The following is a 21,380-nucleotide window of genomic DNA, read 5'->3' on the forward strand; positions in this document are numbered from 1 at the left end:
AGTGAAAATGTCTATAATCTCTGGGCTCATTTTTCCATACTTAGACATCTACTAACTACACTAGTTTCACAAAAACTAGGGTGAGGCATAACGTGGTATACACCTGCCATATCAAGATTCAGAGTGTTGAAACGAGGACTCCCATTTCGGGCTACATAGTAATGCCCTATCTAAAAACAACAATGTCTCTTTATTTAGAAGCTTGTTCAGCAGTTCGGTCCTTCATTCTCCCAACACCTATGTGCTTACTCCCACCTGAACCTATCCTGGGAGTGGGAGTATGTGTGTGTGTGAATTTTTGTCACAAAACTCTTAACAGGTTTAAGTCTGGGGATGCTCTTAGTTCAAAAGTCAATTCTTCTTGGTTGCCATGACAACCACATGGGTCCAGATTCTCCCCAGCTCACTGATCATAGTTTCTGATTAGGAGTGGGGCTCTTTGCCTTTGCATCACCTCCCCTTCCCAAGTCTATCCTGGTTTTTGCTATTATTAGTTGAAATTTTGCCCTTCTATCCCAGTTCATAGGATTTAGTTCAAACACTTGTACAAACCAACCCCATTACACTTGCCCAATCCCGTGGCCACAACTTGAATTTCTCTTCACTTTTCTAACCTCTGGTTTCCGCCAAAATGACAAACACACCCTGCTAATGCTTTCGAGTTTGCTGTTATGTTTCCATTGACTGGAATGTCCCTGTCCCAACTCCTTTGGCTCCCGTCAAATCTCCTCAGTTGAAGGTCTTGAGGAGGTTTGCTTCCATTGTGGAAGTCACTAAGTTCTTTACACTACCATGGGGGCAATTCTTTATGTAAAAGGCCCTATAGAAATAAAGAGAAAGCCTGGGTCCCTGCCCTCAGGACTCAATTTAGTGGCTGTGTAATAGCAGAACAGTAACAGGGTACATCAAGTATAAGAAGGGAGGTGTAGGTGCATGTACACAGAAACAGCAGCGGGGACCACGGAAGGAGATGGCAGGACCGCCATGGTCTGGAGAGACCCTCACTAAGGAAGAACAGCGGACTCAGTCTTGATGTTCAAATACAGACCTCTGGGAGGGCACTGTCAAGCAGCAACACAATCAATCACATATTGCTATGGTATTCTTCAGTTGTTTAGGCTGCTAGTCAGCTCAAGAGCAGGGACAGGCCTGGCGCTGTCTGTTCCTCCAGAACAACACTGAACAAACACCGTGTGTTCAGAAAAGGCTTGTTGACTGGAGGCAGATAAATATCCAGCCCTCCCTGGGATAACTGCTAATCAGCCCCTAGCTCATTCCTAACAAGGCACTCACAGTGAAATCTCACTTCCGATGGTCACCTCCCTCCTGCCATAAGGGCGAGACTTCGTCAACAACAGACGCTTGCTCATTCTGCCCCAGATCTCTTTATTAAGGCCTTGCATTTGACCCAAATACATTAACAAGAGATGGGTGAGATACATCCCTGAACACAGTACCTCCCTTCCTCCTGGCCTGGATCAGGACAGCCAGAAAGGTTTAAGATTTGAAAAGTGGGAGACTGTGTTGATGGAAGGGACAGAGAAGAGATGGCAAGAGAATCAGAAAGTATGGGGAGGAGAGAATCAGTAGATATGGATAAGGTATAGAATAAGAAACGAGAGAGATGAAAGAACTGGGCTGGTATCTGAGGAGAAGCAGCTCCCTTTCTCATCAGCGGGGAGACCAGGACCTCAAGCACCCTGTATGTAGACCACAGTGGGCCCTGTAGTAGAGAGTGACCTAGTGTGTCCCAAGGAGCTTGGGGAAGTGCGTGGATGGTAGGAAGGTACATATGAAGAGTAAGCGGGGCTGATAGGTGGTTGCCACAGCAACTAGTCGTCATCGTCGTCGTCGTCGTCATCATCATCGTCATCATCGTCATCATCATCGTCATCCTCTGTGTTGATTTCTCCCGACAGCACATCTTCTAGCCAGTCTTCCAGCTCCTCGGCAGAAGGCAGGTCCTCCTCGTTGTCCATCTCCATCCATACGCTGTCCGCCTAGGTGATGGCACAGGCAGGGGATGGAAGCCAAATTTAATACAGATCTGGACCTCGTCCTCCCGCTCACTGTACAGCCTCTGTTCCTTCCGAGGCCAGAGAACCTATCCTGGTGAAGATCAGTGTCAGTATAGTGATGGCCGGAGTGGAAAGAAGAGGTGAGTTGGCTACAGACCTCCCTCCCTTCAGTCTGTCTTCCTTCACTGTTGCCATCCTAACCTGCTGAAAGCATGCATCTCTACTGCGTCCATAATACAAAAGCACTGGTGGTTACTCACAGCCAACAGAATAAATTCAGAGGTGCCAACGTTCAAGATTTTTATAAAATGATTTTCTAGTAATAGTCTCAGTGATCTTAAAGTTTGAAACTCTATTTTAAAAAATACTTGCCCATTCCCAAACCTGATATTCACTTTTTTGCTGTGTTTTTGTTGTTGTGTTGTTGGTTTGTTTGTTTGTTTTTCAACTTTTTTTTTAAGATAAGCTCTTGATGAATCACATCTTTAATCTCAGCACTTGGGAGGCAGAGGCAGGTAGATCTCTGATTTCGAGGCCAACCTGGTCTATAGAGAGAGTCCCAGGACAGCCAGGGCTGTATGGACAAAAACCTGTCTCAAAAAAAAAATAAATAAATAAATAAATAAATAAAAACAAAACAAAACAAAATGTGTACTTGCTTTACAGCCTTGGCTGGCTGGTCTCGTATTCAGCCGTGTAACCCAAACTGGCTTTGAACTCTCTGCAGTGCTCCAGCCTTTGCCTCTCCTGTGCTTAGGTTGCAGGCATGGGCCACCAGGCCTGGCTCTCAGTTTGGAGAGTTTGTCTCCGATTGGAATCCTCTACACTATATAATCTCCACTGTAATGCTGCTTCCTCTTAAACTCTATTCCGAGTCTCTCTAGCAGAAATTCCGGCCTTGCTAGCCTTTTATTTCCATTATAAAACTTACCAGAACCAGCCTTACAATTAACGGGATACTTGCCTATTCTGTTAGACTGAGAATACTACAAAAGTAAAAGCTGGACTGCTCAGTTCAGCTCAACACGTAAGCATCTACTATGTGGTCACCAGAAGACGTCTGCCTTCGAAATGTTCCAAGACTGCTAGAAGAGATAGGATGCTCTAAAGGGAAGTTCTTAATGCCAGTGGCTCCCAGGGTACCACAGAGGGGATGATTCCAAAGAGAAACTCAGTGGAGGACAAAGAAATTGAACTGGACTTTGAAGAATGACATAATTCCAGCGAGTGAAAGATTCAAATGCTCAGATCATGCGTCCCCACCCCACAGGTCCAGCCATTTGACCAGAGTGTCTTCTGCTCCTGGGCAGTGCTTGCTTGCTTGTTAGCAGCAGTGTGGAAGAGAGCTAGCTATGCTGAGATGGTTGGTCTCACCACCCTAAACACACCCAGTCCCATCTGATCTTGGAGGCGAAGCAAGGTCGAGCCCTGTTAGTACTTGGGTGGGAGATGATCTGGTGCGCAGCCAGGAATAAGGAAAGGAAACTCACGTCTGTAACATTGACAACTCCTATTTGCGGAGCTGACAAGTCGATGTCAAACGTCTTCTCCCAGTATGGGACCAACTGTGGAGAGAACCAAAAACATCAACTTAATACAGGTTAGAAGTTCACAAGCCCATCCAAGGATGAGTCTCGGGCCAGGGCTAAAAGGAGGCAGGATGAGCTGCGCTAACGGATGGAGGGACAGCCCAGCTGTGGACCACAAGCTTGTAGGTAAAGCTAATCAATGAAAGAGAAGAAACCTCAAAGGAAAAAGACGAGGAAGGCAGCCTCTCCTTTTGGAGAAGAAGTAAAACAGAAACTCTACTTTGTTCCTGGGTCTACTTATGATTGGCCATATGCCTTGGGGCAACTCACTTCTCTTTGCAGAGCCCTCGGTTCCTTCATCTCTCTCTTTTTAAGATTTATTTATTTTTTATTTTTTATTTTTTATTTTTGAGACAGGGTTTCTCTGTGTAACAATCCTAGCTGTCCTAGAACTCACTTTGTAGACCAGGTTGGACATGAACTCACAGAGATCCTCCTGCCTCTGCCTCCCAAGTGCTGGGATTAAAGGCGTGTGCCACCACCATCCAGCTACTTAAGGTTTATTTTTATTTCTACTTATGTGTGTGTGTGTTTGAGCATTTACCACGTGTGTGCATACCTTCAGAAGTGGTATGGATCCCCAGTAGTTGTACAACCACCAGACATGGGTGCTGAGAACTGAACTCAGGCCCACTGGAAGAGCAGCGCGTGCGCCTAGCCTCTGAGCCATCTCTCCAGCTCAGTTCCTGCGTGTCTTAACATAAGTACTTATACCTGGCAATCATCAGTATTCTGTCCCGTTCCTGTTTGCTCATTCAACAACAAATGGCAGATGCTGGGGATTCAGCTGAGCGCAGAGCCATCCCCTGGCTCATGGGATCTGCTGACTTCCTGAATTCATGTGCAGTGTGCTGTATCCAGCTGCTCGCCAGAGGACCGCTTTTCAGTTCTGGCACACAAATCACCTGTCTGCCTCTGATCTGGGAATCACATACTATATCCCATGCAATCACATGTCGTCCCTGTTCCCCTTGCTCAGATGCCTTCTGTGTCCACATTGCTCATGAACATGCAGCAGGCATAATATTCTGGGTCCCCAACTAGGAAGTAGGTAGGGCTAGGAATTCTGAAACAAAAACAGTGCCCCAGGCCAAGTCCCCAGATTAGGAGCCCAATGCTTGAGCTGGGCCTCTTACCAGGGGGAAGTCATCGGGGTCAATCCAGATGATGCTAAGGTCAGGGTTTTCAGTGTTGTCTTGGGCCACTGCCTTGAGAGTCTCTAAGAACTCAAAACCATCTTGGAGGGAGCAGAGGGAGAAACGTTGAGGTGGAACAGAAAGGAAAGGGACACAGGAGACAGGAATCCAGGCCAGTTTCCTCGCCTCCTACACCAACACATTGCACGCCCCAGGCTGCTTGCAAACTCCCAGGAATGCCTTCCGCAGTCCTATGACCCAACAAACACACCACCCACCCCTGGCTTCCCCCGGGCCATGTCAGGGTTCTTTCCTCACCAGGATCAGCTTCCTCGGCAAAGGCCACAATGTGGATCCCGTCCATATCGTCCTCCTGTTGGAGGGTGAGGAGGGGAGCAGGGTTAGAGCTGGGGGCGACCTTATTCTAATCCTATCCAGCCTTCTTGATGTTGCTTGAGTCTGAATCATGGAATGCCACCTTGTATTTCCATGGTGGTGACTCTTTTCTGAGTGACACCTTTCGGCTCTAGTAATCCCTTTACTCTCAGAGTTCGAGACTACTTTGACCTCTTCTTCACTTATGCCTGCCATCGGAGATGTGTTCCTCAGTACAGAAACCTTGCCCCCTGACTGAGATACTGCTCTCCCCACCCCCCAGCAGAAGGCACAAGGTAGAGGAAGGATGGCCATTTCTAAGACTCTACCCACCCCTGCTCCCCAAGCACCGGGTCCTGGGAGAGGCACTCACCCAAGTCTCATACATACTCTCAGGCTTCAGTTTCCTCAGGGTCGATCTAGAAGAGAGACAGGGGGTCCCTACTCAGTGGGTGAGAAGAACATCTCCCTCCAGAAGGTCCCCACAGCTGAAACCACCTCTGGGTCAGGCCTAGGGCATAGACAGCTTGTACCCCAGAACAAAGCCAGCTTGCAAATCTAAAGCTCTGGGCGGCAGGCCCAGATCATTGCATGGCTGCAAAACAATGGCTGGTGGGAAGGGGACGGCTGGAAGAGAGACGCTGGGAGGGACGGTAAGAACTGGGTATCAGGGTAGTCTTTTTTTTTTTTTTTTTCATTTGTTCATTCAATAAAATTGACAACCTGGGCTCAGTAGAATTACATGCCACATGCCGGATGGCAGTGGTGCACGCCTTTAATCCCAGCACTGGGGGGAGGGGGAGGCAGAGGCAAGCATATCCTCTGTGAGTTCGAGACCAGCCTGGTCTACAAGAGCTAGTTCCAGGACAGGCTCCAAAGCTACAGAGAAACCCTGTGTTGAAAAACATATATGTGTGTGTATATATCATGCCTAATGTGGGCCAGGCCCTGGGTTCCCTTCCCAGTACCAGGAGCAGGGAGGGTCTGAAATACATTGTAAATACTGAGTTAGGTATTGGGTAGAGTTAGACAATGCAAACATGTCATGCCCCAATGGAAGGGGCCAGCATCCAGCATCCAGTGGGAGAGAGTAAGTGGTACTTAGACTGATGAGTGGGTATTTCCAGTCGTGGAGTCTCGTGAAGGAAGTGAATTATGCGTGAGTATAGGGCAGGCTTTCCTAGCTTCAGCAGCGCTGATGCAGAGGGGAGGGGGGTATCCGGTGCACTGCAGGATGCTTAATAGGATCTCTGGCCTCTAATTAGAATACCAGCCACACTCCTCACAGCCAAAAATGTCCTGGGAACATTACCTAACAGCCACTGGCCGATTCCTCTACCTCTGTTGACAACGGCTAGCACTGAGAATGAGAACAGGCATGGGACTGAGTTAAGGCTTAAATCCCAGTTCTGACCCCTCTTCCCCTTGTCGCCTCTTTCATTGAGGATGATAAAAGAATGAAATTCAACAGTAGACAGAGGAGCCTTTTAAGTCTCTGGTCAGAACACAGGCACTCACTACTCATTTGTTGGCAAATTCCTTAAATGGAAACCAGCCCCACAGTCCACACACATTCACAGAGGACTTTGTGTAGGGCTCAGGGCTAAGTTCTGGGGCACAAAATATAATGCAGAAGCACTAGGGTTTCAGTGAGCACCAATGTCCAGAAGAGCATTCATCTCCAGTGGACACCAGCTTCCAGGCTGGCTTAAGTTTCCCAGCCCAGCTCACAGACTGGGGTTCTAGCCCCAGGAGGAACCCGCCCCCACTAAGAGGGTTGCTCAGTCCCCACCTCCTGTGCTCCTCCACGAAGCTGACAATCTCCTCCTCACTGTTGGGTTTGTCTGGGATGGTCACAGGCTCGTCCATGAAGGCCTCATAGAAATCAATCTCGTTCAACTTCAGGGTCAGCTTCTTTGCCACCTTTGAGGAAGTAGACAAGAGTTGTGAGTCGGAGATGCAGGGTCTGAGTGGGAACTAGTACAAAGGGGAAAGGAGCTGCAGGGAAGGAGTCAGAAAATGCGGGTCTGCGGGGGTAGCTTAACTTCCCTGGGCTAATTTAACAGGACAACGACAGGGAAGACAATCTAGTGCCCCTCTTCCCTTCAACTATATAGAAGAAAGAAGGGATGAGTTTCAGGTGCAGGAGAGCCGGCATGCAGAATGGGACCAAGACCCCATCAATTTGGGAGAGAAGGCTGGGGGCAATTTAAGAGAGAGCGATGTGGTTTCGGGGAAGAGAACCTTGCTGTCGAAGGTGGCGAAGAAAGGGATATAGGGATGAAACTCTTCAGCGGCATCCTCGAAGGCTTTGTAGTCTGAGGGGAAGAGAGGACAGTCATTCTCAGGGTCTGCCAGAGAATCAGCCCCTTGGCTTCTCTGCAGATCTTCCTGGACCCATCTCCTCTAGCCTCTAGTTCTCTGAGAATAAAATACAACTGAACTGTAGCAGAAGTTCTGGAATGCGGGACTGTGGTGTGGGGAGGATTGGGGAATGCTCCAGGGTACAGGAGACAGGACAGATGAAGGAGCTGACCACGGGAAGGAAGGAGAGGGACAGGAAATTCAGAACCAGAGATGCCAAGAGCCATTGGCAGAAGGAGGGAGGCAGGAGGACAGGGTGGCAAGCAGGGTCAGAGAGGGGAAGCAGTGGAGCTGTTACCCACGCTCTGAGTCTTTGTTCTTGAAATAGCCAATGAGTTTGATCTCATCCTCAATATTCTCAAATGCCTGCAGCTCTCGTTCACCTTCGATCAATTCGACGGGGTCTTCTAGGACCTGGAAGAACAAAAACATGGAGGAGACCATTTCTGTCCTCACTGATAGGACCCAGAGAGAGATCTAGGGAAAGGCAGGGGACTTTTTCGGGATAAAGAGCTAGCTGGTGGTAGAGGGTGGGCACATGGACCGTGTGCTGTACACTGTTAATGGTGTTGTACCATGTGTATGAGGTGTATGCTCTGTACCTTCTGTTTGGCATGGGGTATGTTGTTGTATGTGTGGTTTATTTATGGGTCTAATTGCGTGGCATATATCTGATATAAATTGTGTATGTTGCATGTTATATGTGATATATGTGTATTGTATGTCATGTGTGCTGCCTATGAGAGTGCATTGTGTGTATGCTGTGTGACTGGTATATGTGGTACTGTATATGATGTGTGTTATTTGTTACGTGTGAGCATATACGCGTGGTATGTGTCTGTTCTGTGTGCATTGCGTCTGATCTGTGTGAAATATGTTTATCTATTGTACGTTGCATGTGGTATGTGTGCGGCATATGTAGTATGCGTGTCTGGCTTGTGGTGTCTGTGGTGTGTGTGTAGGGGTGGAGGGTGGATCAGGAGGGACTAAGGGGCACTGGAAATGTCAAGGCTGTCAGGCTCAGGGGAGTCCTCACATCAAGCAGAAACTCCACCAGAGTGTCCGCAGCAAATTCGCCGTCGTACTCAATGACTTCATCTCCTTTAAACACATAAATGCTGTCCTCTTCAATTAGTCCTAAGGAACACAGGGGAGGTGAGCTGCGACCCCAGCCTTCCCCGAGTCGATCCCAGTGGACTCAGACCCGCCTCGCCATTTCTCTCCCCCACCCACCTTCAACAACTCCTTACACCCTGCATTCTATGTCTGTGCCTCGGGATTTAGTTCAGGAGCTAACCTCACAGCTGAGCAGGCTACGAAGCAGGGGCAAGGAGGGGTTGTGGGGAGCAGGTAGGGTTTGAGGGGAGGAAACCGGAAAGATGCGGATTCTAGCAACACAGCTCCCTTGCTCTGCCTACATAGCCGGGGATGACTATTCCTGCCAGCATCTCTGAAGACTCTAGGAGCTGCTTCTCTGCTACGGCCGTCCAGATGACTTGTTGCTAACTACCCTTCCCCCATCCACATCCGGTGTCCAGCCTGTGCTGCCGCCTGGTGGCTGGGTGATGTAACATCTGTGCTCTGCTAAGAGGGGGGAGGGGAGGGTTGAGGGGGGAGGGTGGGGGAGGAGAGGAGTTGAAAAGGTCTTTGCAGAAGGTCTCTCTGGCTATGCCTGTATTCCTTGGTTTCCCCTTTTCTTCTAACACCTAGCTGTGTTTCTTTTTCTTTGTTTCTTCTCTTGCGTTTTTTTTTAAAACTAAATTAGGTTAGTATACAAAGCAAAGTATCTACATGCTTTTTTTTTTGGTTGTTTCACTGTGTAACCGAGGAGGTTTTGAGCCCACAATATTGCTGCTTTGCTGCTTTATCCTCTCAAGTACAAGTATTGCAAGAATGAGGTACCATGCCCCTGCTCATGCCCAGCCTTAGCCATTTTCTAGATAAAGATGGCTACCCCACTCCATCTCGTGCTGGGATTGGAGCAGGCACAAGTCTCTGAATAGAATAGCCCCCAGTCTCAGACTCCCCTCCCCACTAGAATAGATATGATAGGAGAATTTTTAAGCCCCCCGTATCTCCCCCAAGTCCTCCACCGAGGCATCTCTGGTCTGGTATCCCCTTTCTGCTTCTTGCCCCTCCTTCCCTTCCTTACCTAGTTTCTTGGCCACAGCTGCATCCTTCTCAGAGTCTACCAGGCCGAAGCCAACACCCTTGTCTTCTAGGACTTGGGCTGCTAACTGGAAGAAGGAGTCAGGGTTAAAATTAGCTCCTAGAATTCTTATTTAACCCCTTCCCCATTTAACGCTTTCCTGTCATCAGGTCAGCTGAGGTACAAGAAGCTTAAGCATTGACCTTGACCATTCTTTAAGATGCACACTCTCCGCAAACACCCCATGATCCTAGCCTGTCTTTGGCACAGTGTTTCTAAAGATCATGGGTATTTATTGCTCATTGTAAAGTTCCTGAGGGAAGCTGAGGAGTCTCACCTTCCCTGAAGGGCTGGGCTCTGCCTTCCATCCTGATCAAAGGCCAAACTCAGCATAGGGGAATATAGGATCCTTGGGACCCTCAAGTAACTCCCAAAATGAGAACTGAGACAGATGGGGTGGGGGGCGGCTGGTCATGTTGTTGAAGGGTGGGAAAGTCTAGAAAGTCAAGAGGTCACCATTCATCACCCGAGGAGGGAGAGGCACGACAGAAACTAAGTAGCATTCTTCGTCCAGATCCGTCTCCCCCTTTCCCTTAGTACTGTAACATTTCCAGCCAGTCTTCAGGGGAGTCACAGGCTGGTCACTCCCCCACAAGCCTCCCCACCCAGCAATCCACCCTGACTCTTTCTGCTGTGGGTGCAGCTGCACCCCGCCCAGTCCTGCGGCACAGTGATTCTTAAGGGAATGGGAGGACGGGTGGCAGGTGGATGGCAGAGGCTACTGAGCACTCAGGATAAAAATACTTGGCTCATTAATCAGACAGCGGTTTCCAGAGCCCGACAGGGCTCACAGAAATGCAAGCCTGGGGCCTGGTGTCTGACAATGAAATGTTCCAAGTTTTCCATACAAAGTGGAGCCTCTGTATCACCAAGCTGGAGAAGGGACCAGAGAAGTTCAGACAAAAAACAAAACAAAACAAAACAAAACAGCATGACCATATCGCAGCTCCTTTAAGGGTGTGGGTGGCCATGTATCCCAATCTAAGGCCTCCCCCCTGCCACTCCCTCTCCCCCCCTACCCTTGTGCTTTGTATTAACCATCTCTGCTGTGGGTTAAGTCAGATTTGGGGTGGGGGTAAAGAAATCTCTTCTCCGAAAGAAAAGACGGGGATGGCATGCTGAAGCCTCCTTCAACCAAAAGAATTTTCTGTAAGGACATTTGTTTAATCCACTAGGGACAAAAGAGGAATTGGAGGAGGGAAAGGGACTGGGCTGGGAGGCTTGTGGGAGGCCTCCAGGAGATATTTAACTACATAGTCATTAAGTCAGTCATAGGTAAATATCAGTCCTGTTTACATTCCTGCTGGGTATTGGGGTATAGCCCGAAGTGTGCGAGGGGGGCATATTTTGACTAGGAGAGAACATCGCTGGTATGGAGCCCAATGCAGAGGCCTGCACGCAGCCCCCCCCTTCCCAGCTAAACCTGGGATCCCTGCCTCCTACTGCACAGACTTGCCCTAAAGTTACCAAAGGAAGCATAGGGCCCTGGTTCCTGAGTCTTTTTCTTTTGGCTAAGGTTGCATTCCAGGCATGCTCTCCATGAAGACAAAGGCCCTGTCATGCTCTGACCCCAGCCGCCGCCACCCTCAGACACGGGGCTCACAGAAGGGACTGGGCATGCTCCTCGGGCCTGCTATTCTCTACTCACCTCCAGGATTAGCTCCTCCATCTCAAATTGTCTTTGTGAGGCCTTGTCGTCCTCGGGGGGCTCATGGTAGAGGAGGGCCAGCACCTCATACTTCTTGAACACATTCTTGTAGTTCTTTGCGTTCACATTGATGACACGGTCCACACCATCGTACTCGGGGAAGTCCAGCCCTTCCTCCCCCTGGACCCCTGGCTTGGGTATCCCCAGCACCAGTACAAACAGCAGTGCTAGCCGCAGTGTGGGCACTGCCCTGGCCCCCATCCTGTCAGTAGCTCTCATGGAGGTAGTGGGATCTAGGTCTGCTCTCCTGGTCCTGAGGAGGTTAGCTGAGATAGGGAGGTGCCCCTGGATACAAGAGTCCTGAGTTAGGGGCTCTGGGTGGGGGTGGGGTAAGGAGTGGGCCAGAGCAGTGGACAGAGGACACTGCTGGGTCCTGGAGAAACTGCCGACAGAGCCAAGTGGAAAGGGGTCAGGAGGAGCAATAGGAGCAGGGGCGGGGAGGGAACCGGAGCTGCCCCTTGAAACTGGCACCCCTCCGTCCCCACCTGGTCCTGTCTAAATATGTCTCTGTGGTTGGCAGGAGAGATGGATAACCTTCTGAGGCCAGGACAGCTCCATGAGAGCCTGAATCCTCCCGCCTCCTACACCTCTTCCCTAGGCTCCCAGCAGCTCCTTCCTTCCCCCTCCCCCAGTGGCCAGGGCTCCTCAGCCCCTGGCCCCATGCAGGCCTAAGAGCTCATCGCCATATTAAGAAAGGGAAAGGGAGAGATGCCGGATCTAAAAATAAGACCAGATGAGTTAGGGGTAAGTGAAGCCGAGGCTGGAGGAGGGGAGATGGAGGGGTAACCGGGGATCCCAGGGTAGGACAAGGCTAATCGGAAAGAAATGTAGGTGAAGAGGTGGACACAGTTCGGGTCAGGGGCTAAGCTGAGGATGAAGTGGGGGAAATGCCGTCTTTCTTCTGATGCCTAAAATCTAGCAGTCATCCATAGGTAAAGTCTATTTCTTTGATCCTATGAAAGACAGGGGGGCAGTAAAAGCACATTCCAGGCTCCAGGAAAGAAACCCCCTGCAGTTCCCTTTAAAGAACACGACCAAGGATGAGATCATTCTCTGAATAAAAGATGGAGCGGAGTCCAAGACCAGAAGCTTGGCTTCGCTCCAGCCTGTTTCCTTTGCCTCTCTCACCAGTCCTAACTCAGGAATGTACGGGGAAGGACAGGGCTGGACCGGATTCCATCCTGTAGGGATGTGGGCTTGGGCTTTCTCAGCCTGCAAGGACCACTATGAGGAAGGGAATTCTGCTCGGCTGCTTCCTCCCAGTGCTCTCTGCCCTGATCCTGCGGGACTGTTTCTAGGACATAGAGGACCTAGTGGGATGCCCAGGCTGCGTGATTCTAAAGAGAGCTAATAATAAAAAAAATACTATTTTTTTCCCTATGTCTTTGATAAGGCACCAGATGATCCGGTATAAACCTGGGAAAAATCAACATAAGGTAAACAGGAAGAGGTGGGCCCTGTGCAAGGTTACCCAGGACTGTGGATTAATTCTATGCTTCTGAGACCCGAAGCAGAGCTGGAGGTGTGAAAACTGTAGTTTCAGGCTCCTCACTTGGAGGTGAAGAGATGACTTTAGCTTTGGGTATCTAGCAAGACCCCTTTTATGGCCTTCTAGGGCTCACACTCTATAGGAAGTACACTGGCGCTCAAGTGGGATCGTGAGAAGATCACCCTAAAGCCAGCTCTTCTTGTCCCCTGCGCAAGGTTTTTCTCATTCGGGAAGGACAGTGTTTATTTTGCATCTAGGTAGAAACATGAAGCTATGTTAGCAGAATAGCTTCTTTCGTCGCCCCGTGACAGACCTCACGCGCCTAACTTACATTCTTAAGAACAGGAGTGGGTATAAGAGAGACAGCTGCCACGGTAGCAGAGGACACCAGAGCATGGCGCTGGAGCTGGGGCCATCTCAGAGTCCTGTCTCTTGATCTCCCAGGAGAGCGCCCGATGTGCCAGGCAGAGCTTACAACCCTGGCTGCAAAGGCCACCCAGGCCTGCCCATGAGTAGATCCAGTCTTGGTGTCTCATTTCTGCAGGGTTCTGGGGAGAGGCAAATGTCTGAAGAGACAACTAGATTTCTTCCATCGTGAATTAGACCTTTGGAATCAGACAGGACTCCATGGGGCCCCTGACCCCTGCAGCTCCTCCTATGCTGCCAGCTCTCCCCACTGGGGGCCCTTTCTGGCTCCATTTCCACCCTTAACCTCTTCGGCTCCTACATCACTATTCTAGTCCTCCTCTCTCTGATGCTTCCCTCGGTGCTGTCTTCTCAGTCCCCTTCCTCCCAGGCTCCCCGTGTGCAGCCCTTTGGATGGATTTAACATGCCTCAGCCACCCATATCAAATGACCCTGAGTTGGGGTGTCAGTATTTTTAACCCACCAGACACTCAAAGTTCCTCACTACTGAAACTTGAGGAGCTGGTCCCCCTCCTCCCCATCTCACATACCTCCCCACCTCGTTTCCATCTTCCAGGGTCTGTTTCAGCCCTGTCAGCAGCCTGGGTGGACCCCAGACTATTAGAGCTCTGTCCCCAGGAGACCTTGCGTTGGAAGACGAAAGGGGTGGAAGGAAGACTCTGAGAAAGGAGCCCGATACAGAGAAAGAGGGGCTGGCTACATCCTTCAATGTGAGGGATTTTTTTTTAAAAAATTTTGTTTTGTTTTCTGCCAGCCTGCAACAAAGCCCATCCATCCTTCAGGTCCATGTTCCACTCCCATTATCCCGTTCAGTTTTTGTTTTGTTTGCAACCATGTTTGGTCCCGGTTGCCACTGAAAGAGTAGTTTGAAAAGCGGTTAATGGTACAAGTTCCAGAATGAGGAACTAGCTGCTTCTCCTACGAAACAGAGTGCAGTGGTGGGAATCTAGCAATGGCGGGCACGGCCCTTGGCGCAGTGTCGGGAGGTGTGCAGTGTGCCTATGCTGTATTTTGGCAACAGCGGCTGAGTTCCTCCTGGTTTTCCTCAGCATTCTTCTGGTTCCTTTGGGGCACAGATCCCTAAAAGGTCCCTGAGAAGGAACTCAGAGTCTTAGAGCAAAGCAGAGGTGCTCACCGAGCAGAAATGAGGGATTGAGGGGGAAGACAAAGTGGGGAGGAACCACAGGAAGAGGCTGGGTAGGAGAGAGGTTCCTTGCACCTTTTTGCTAAGACCGGGAAAGCTTGGGTCCAGGGCTCAGGGTGTAGCTCAGCAATACAATACTTGTCTAGCATGCACAGTGCCTGTTTCAAGATTATACTGGAGAGAAAGGCTAAAGGATGGGCTAGGTTAGAGGTGTTCTAATGACAGGCCTACTGGGCAGGGACCACCAGTCTGCCCTAGAGGAGAGGACCTCCCCACACTCCATGTGATTGTTCCCAAGTCATTGAGCCTTGCTGGACCTGACGGGTCTCCTTGAGAGCAACAGTGCTATGGCCTGTCATCTGATCTGAGAAAATCCAAGTCAGATCTAGATTATTTGGTCCCACACACCCCAAATGTGGGTGCAGATATGGGGTGCTATGGTACCTCTACAAGATGTAGCTCAGCATCAGCTGGTTCCAGCTAGACTTTGGGGGCATTCTCTTGTCCCTTACACTGATGGCACATCAGAGATTGATCTTAAAATGGGAAATACCTTTCAGTGACAAGTAGGCTTAATCTTCTGTTTTTAAAGGCAGGGTCTCACTGTGTAGCCCTGTCTGGCCTGGCACTCACTATGTAGACAGGCTGGCATCAAATTCACAGAGGCCCATCTGTCTCTACCTTCCAAATGCTAGTATTAAGGGTATATGCCACCACACTCAGCCCCAGACGCTTGATTCTAGTACCTTTTCAGCCTCCTCTGGAGGTCTCCCTTGGCCAGTTACAATTTTAAGTGTGGGAATAGAACTTTGTAGCACCCTCTAGTTCCCCCCAAATCAGATTCCTACAGACCGAGTTAGGCGAGGGCTGCCCCAAATGTTTACTCTCTAGACTGGCGACTGAATGTATCAAGACTGTGCACCTCCTCGCCAGGCTCCAGACAGAGCAGGCTGGGCTTTCCCCAACCCACCCCATCTCCTACCAGATGCTCTTGGTCCAGCCCCAGGAACGCCTCTCTCTCATCCAGAGTAAATCCAATCCAATGTCTCTGCCCCCCCGCTTGGCTTTATCTCAGATGTGTTACACTCAGTCTCAGCTTTTGGGAGACCGATATCATGTGAAGATCTTTCTCTGCCGCACTCAGTAGTACGTTTCCCTCTCCAGCCAGCCTGTGCAGAGGAGACAAAGAGAGCTGAGAAGAGGGAGGAACCACGAGAGTCTGCAGGGGAGCTCCGCGGAAGGGCGCAGAAGGGTCAGGTGGAAAGCCTGCCACGTGGAACAGGGCCCCGAGCATTGTGGGGGAACATGCAGATTCAGGAGTAGAGGACAGGGGTCCAGGAAGAGAAAAGGACAGACAGTGAGACAGAGAAAGTCAGTGGGTCTGGGGAAGCCGGATGGGATGGGAAAACTTGCTAGAGTGTTGGTGACCACTCTAGAGCAAGGTCCAGGGCAGCCTTACCACCAGGCCGTCTACGGATGATGAGTTTTCTGATTTCATCATAAATGAAGATGAGAACGCTGTAGGGAAGGGCGCAGAACCACCAGTTTATCCTGCAGAGAGTGAGAGTTGGTTAGCGTGGCTGAAGATACAGGGATCAAAGCAATGGCGCATGGGAACACTGGAGACTGAACTGGGCGCTAGGGTTGGGGAGGTGAACTGAGATCCAGCAGATACCCCCTCTGAGGAGGTCAGAACCTGAGTGCTAAGGGAGAGAAAAGACACAAGACAAATCTGAAACGCCAGTGGCAAGACGATAAATGTCATGTCCAGAGTTAAATGCAGCATTTAAAGAGGTTGTCAACTGACTTTCATAAGCTGCTGAGAGAGTCTCTCCTTTCCCTTGCTGTTTTTCTGCATAGTCTAAGTTCTACAATTATAGAAGGGAATATATACACTTATTTATGTGTGTCTATATGTACTCCCATATTGCCAAATAGACACTTGTTTTTTTAACCTCTTTGAGTCTCTTCTATAATTAGGGACCAGGAAGATGGACCTAAGGAGTTTTATACCCTTGAGTGACAGAGAACCATACATAAATCAACAATACTGTTCAACAGAAATACAATGCAAGGGTGGAGAGATGGATGGAGATAATGGCTCAGTAGAGGAAGTGCTTGTGGCAAAAGCCTGGTTACCTGTGTTCGGATCCCTAGAACTCATGCAAAACCCAGATGCAGCCATACAAGCCTCTGTAATCCCCTAATGGGGGATGGGAGGCAGAGGCAGAAGAAGCTGCAGACTCAGGTAGACCAGTTAGCCCAGTGCATGCATCAGTGAACAGCAGAGAGACTCTCATCTCTAACAAGGTGAGAGGTGAAGACTGATACCAGAAGTTGACCGCTGACCTCCTCATGTGTGCCATGGTACACATGCAACTGCACTCATATAGGAACACACATCATATGCACACACAGATGGACACACAGAGACAAAGGAAAAAAAGAAAGAGAAAAAGATAATGCAAACCACATGTGAAATTTAAAGTTTTCTAATGTCTGTATTAAGATAAATCACAAGAAATTTTAATTTTATTTAACTATATCCAAAATACCATTTCAACATGTGTATGATCAATAGAAACGTTATTTTGTTGTGTTTTAAGACCCAGTCTTTCTATATGACTCAAGCTGCCTTCGAACTTGTGATTCTCCTGCCTCAGCCTTTGAGTGCTGAGAAGCAGGCATAGACCCCCATGCCAATCAATAGAAACACTACTAATGAGAGCATACATTTTTCTTTTAATACTAAATCTTGGAAATCTAGTGTATATCATGTACTGCTCACCTTTCTTAACTCAGCTACTAAATATTCTTTCCCACCTTCTTTGCAGGATCTCATCATCCAGACTGGCCTTGAACTTGCTGTGTAGCCAAGCACAATCCTAAACTCCTGATCCTTCTGGCTCCATCTTTTTTTTTTAAAGTTATCTTATTTTTAAATTTTTATTTATTATGTATCCCTGCAAGCCAGAGAGGCACCAAATCTCATCACAGATGGTTGTGAGCCACCATGTGGTTGCTGGGAATTGAACTCAGGACCTTTGGAAGAACAGGCAGAGCTCTTAACCACTGAGCCATCTCTCCAGCTCTCTGGCTCCAACTTTCAAGCGCTAGGATCACAGTCATACACCATGTCTAGGTTTGGGATATGAAATTTTCAGTGACTAAAAGGAAATACAGTACAAAAAATAAAATAATTTTTCCTTTCCTTTTCTTCCTTTAATTTTTTTTTTTTTTTGAAATGTGGTCTTATGTTGCCAGGGTGGCCTCAGATTCATGATTCTTCAGCCTCAGTCTCCTCCACTGCTCAGACTGGGGATCACAGTGCTGCTCTATGTAGCCCATACTGTGTTTACGGACGTATTTAGTGTTGCTTTAGTTTTTCACTTTAAGCAAGTTAAAATTACAAATACATATTTTCATGCTCCTTAGTCATATTCAAGAGCTCAGTAGTGGGCTGGAGAGATGGCTCAGTGGTTAAGAGCATTGCCTGTTCTTCCAAAGGTCCTGAGTTCAAATCCCAGCAACCACATGGTGGCTCACAACCATNGTGTGTGTGTGCTTGCGCATGTGCAAATATACGCATGCACACAAACTTGGGTTTGTGTGGGTGTGTGTGTGAGGGAGAGAATGTGCATGTATGTGTGACATAGGGGTTCAACCACCCCTTACCTAGGGCTTCAGACTCAGTTGTCCCTCTCCTCCTGCCTGTGTTTCCTTGCTTTGGGGTCCTGACTGAGGAAGGTGTCCAGGGACAGAGTCAGGCCTAAGGACTGGGGAGCCTCCTCTCACCTGACCAGACTCTGACCCACCTACCTCAGCTGGGATGAGGGGTGCCCCTCTTATTCGGTCATGTGGTTTCCAGTTACCACATTCCCCACTCAAGACTCTGGCCCAGCCTCAACTGTTATCTCTTGGGGCTTGACTGAGGGGAACAAGCATTTGCTGAAACTTGAAAACAAAACAAAAAACAGGAAAAAATCGTACCTGGTACATTTTTTTAGAAAAAAAAATAAATTCTTGTTTGGAAACTTGAACTAAGTTCTACTTTTTTTCTGTGTTCAGAGGATGCGGATGGAGAGGTAGGACCTAATGGAGCTGGAACTGTTCTCTCTTCTAAAGGGGAAGCAACAGGCTGCTAACCCCGTGGGATCTTAGGCGAAGTCGGGCTGATTCTTGGAGCATAGTCCTATTCCTCTTCATATGATAAGGTGTTGGGGGTGGGAGGGTAGAGTGAAGCTATAAAAGCTAAACTCTGAGGATCTGGATTCTTACACTAATTCCCTAGGTCACTTCAGCCCTTCAGAACCTCATTGTCCTTGTATGTCGAACAAGGATGAAAAAGATGGTAATAGAGCTGGAGAGATGGCTCAGTGGTTAAGAGCATTGTTTGTTCTTCCAAAGGTCCTGAGTTCAAATCCCAGCAACCACATGGTGGCTCACAACCATCTGTAGTGAGGTCTGGTGCCCTCTTCTGGCCTGCAGACAGGATATTGTATACATAATAAATAAATAAATAAATAAGCTCAGTAGTCACATAGGGACAGTGGCTACCATATTGGGCCGAGAAAAGACTTAGGTCGGGGTTCATCTGCTACACACACCACAAATATAAATGCTAATATGCAGACACCTTTTCAATCCTTGAACAACATTTATATGTACACCCTGAATCTGCGTAAGGTATCAGGGAAACAAACAAACAAAAAAGATCACACGATGGCTTTTTTATCTCAAGGAGTCCAGACAGAAAAGAGATGGAGGGGCACACAAGATAATATTAGGTGCTATGTGCTTGGCCAAGGTGCATACAGAGAGCAACAGGGCTCACCTTCGTTTGTTACTGACATCAACAGCAACGAAAGCAAAGCTACTATTAAAACCTCCTCCATGAGGCCGAATATGTTCAGTGCTTAAAACTAAGTTCTACATGTAATTCTCAACACGCTGCCAGATTCTATTACTTTCCCCAGTGCTGGAGCACAAGCCTAGGGTCTCGCCGATGTTATGCCTGTGCTCTGCCACTAATCTACGTAGAGAGTCCTGCCAGCTGTGTGCTGTGGCTGAGGCTCAGAAGAGCTGCCTATTTCCTCAAAGTCACAACATATACAGAGTTGAGTTTCAACCTTAGGATTGTCAAGGACTAAGGCTAGCCCCGTCATTAAATATTAGTTGAGCACCTGTATTGTAGGAAGCAGTGTGTAACACTGCAAGGGATGGGCAGGTGAACAAAGCTGCTGAAAATATGAGCGATGAATTGGAAGAATATGCACTAAGTTATTCCGATAGGCTGCCTGTGCAGGTGACATGGTGGCAAGGGGGAAGGCACTTCGACGTTTTCCATGGTAAGTTTTAGATTCATAACTTCAATGCTAGGGATAGAAACCCGGGCTTTGCACGAGCTGGGCAAGCACGCCATCACTGAGTTACATCAGGAGTTCAAGGTCATTCTCTGCTACACAGCAAGTGCAAAGCCAGCCTGGGAACATAAGCATGAGACCCTGTCTCGAACATTCATAAGCATATATTAATGTTAACGCAAAACATAATAACAACCTGAGAGTTGACTAAGACAGGGAACCCGACACTAAGAATTTCAGTATGCTCCTTTTCATATATTAAAACAAATTAATATATTATTAAAACTAATAATCTCATATACCAAAACATTCTCACATTAAAACAGACTTGTATGAAAAAAAATAAAGGATTAGTTAAGCTAACCATAAATTTGGCTCTTTGTTTTGAGGCAGGGTTTCTATCCCAGGTTGGCCTCAAACTTACTATGTAACCAAGTGACATGGGATGGTCCTTCTGTATATGTGTTGCTTTTATTGGTTAATGAATAAAGCTGTTTTGACTAATGGCTTAGCAGAGTAAAACCAGGTGGGAAATCTGAACAGAGATTGAAAGAGAGAATAGGCAAAGTCAAGGAGACGCCATGTAGCTGCTAAAGGAAAGATGGCTGGAATCTTATTGGTAGGCCACAGCCTCATGGTGATACACAGATTAATAGAAATGGGTTAATTCAAGATGTAAGAGCTAGCTAGAAATACACCTGAGTCATTGGCTGAGGAGTGTTGTAACTAATATAGTCTCTGTGTGATCATTCGGGCCTGGGCGGCCAGGAAAGAAACAAACAGTCTCTGTTTACAATAATGTCCCTGATTCTACTTCCTAGGACTACAGGTATGCACCACTCCACCTGGCAAATGAGACCATTGTATTAGGACTAAGAAATATGTATCTTCATCCAATTCAATCAGATGCCGTCATAAAATTCCCCTCGGTTAAACACTGCCAAGTCTGCTGAATTTGCAAGCCCAATGGCATGTAATCATTTGGCATAGTCTCTAATACTGCTCCAGATAAAGGTCATAGATTGAGTGTGGAAGAATCTCCGAGTCACTGAGTGTAGCTCCACTGGTCTGGGCAGTCCCCAACCTGGTGATTGTCCCATTCAAACACACATTTCCTCCCACTTCCTCCCAACTGTTCCCCCAGTGGTGGCATCTCTTCCTTCACTCACCTGAGAGGGTACATTCGCAGGGCCACATCCATGCCTGGAGTGTAGGACAGGACAGCTGCCAGGAATGTCTCCTCAAAGATCCCAAACAATAGGACTTTGTTTCTGGGAAGAAAGATTGACGAGTATGATAGATGTAGGAAGAAAAGGCAAGGGACCGGCGTGTTTGAGCCAGGGAGGGTTGGTGGCTACTGGGGGACGCTCACTTCATGCCCTGCTTGAAGAGCGAATTTCGGCGGGTCTTGCAGATGATGAGGTCAGCCCACTGCACAACCACGATGCTGATGAAGAAGGCTGTTTGGCATGTGTACTCCACCACCTTCCGCTGCTCGTAGGTCTGGGGGTAGGGTGGGCAGAAAAGCGGTACCTGGGTCAGAAAGGAGTTTAGATACA

The 21,380-nt window shown here is 48.4% G+C and overlaps 2 protein-coding genes across 2 annotated transcripts in view; both read right to left on the reverse strand.

The window, feature by feature from the left end:
* Positions 1-1,395: 1,395 nt before the first annotated feature.
* Casq1 (calsequestrin 1) lies at positions 1,396-13,592 on the reverse strand. Its single transcript, XM_050142922.1, has 11 exons — positions 11,340-13,592; positions 9,635-9,719; positions 8,519-8,619; positions 7,785-7,896; positions 7,363-7,436; positions 6,911-7,041; positions 5,492-5,537; positions 5,062-5,116; positions 4,744-4,844; positions 3,509-3,583; positions 1,396-2,000 (listed from the first exon to the last, which is right to left on the reverse strand). The coding sequence occupies exons 1-11, from the start codon at positions 11,616-11,618 to the stop codon at positions 1,833-1,835; spliced, it is 1,227 nt and encodes a 408-aa protein (XP_049998879.1). The 5' UTR covers positions 11,619-13,592; the 3' UTR covers positions 1,396-1,832.
* LOC126502112 (sodium/potassium-transporting ATPase subunit alpha-4) overlaps positions 13,592-21,380 on the reverse strand; it is a 38,369-nt gene continuing 30,580 nt past the window's right edge. The window contains exons 19-22 of the mRNA XM_050142921.1: positions 21,194-21,324; positions 20,991-21,092; positions 15,918-16,009; positions 13,592-15,627 (exon numbers count right to left, since the gene is read on the reverse strand). Of these exons, the coding sequence (XP_049998878.1) occupies positions 15,599-15,627; positions 15,918-16,009; positions 20,991-21,092; positions 21,194-21,324 (354 nt within the window). The 3' untranslated portion in view covers positions 13,592-15,598. The remainder of the gene's footprint in view (positions 15,628-15,917; positions 16,010-20,990; positions 21,093-21,193; positions 21,325-21,380) is intronic.

Source organism: Alexandromys fortis, unplaced genomic scaffold, assembly GCF_014885135.2.
Source record: "Alexandromys fortis isolate MF-2015 unplaced genomic scaffold, M_Fortis_MF-2015_v1.1 scaffold_51, whole genome shotgun sequence".
NCBI classification, from domain to species: Eukaryota; Metazoa; Chordata; class Mammalia; order Rodentia; family Cricetidae; genus Alexandromys; species Alexandromys fortis.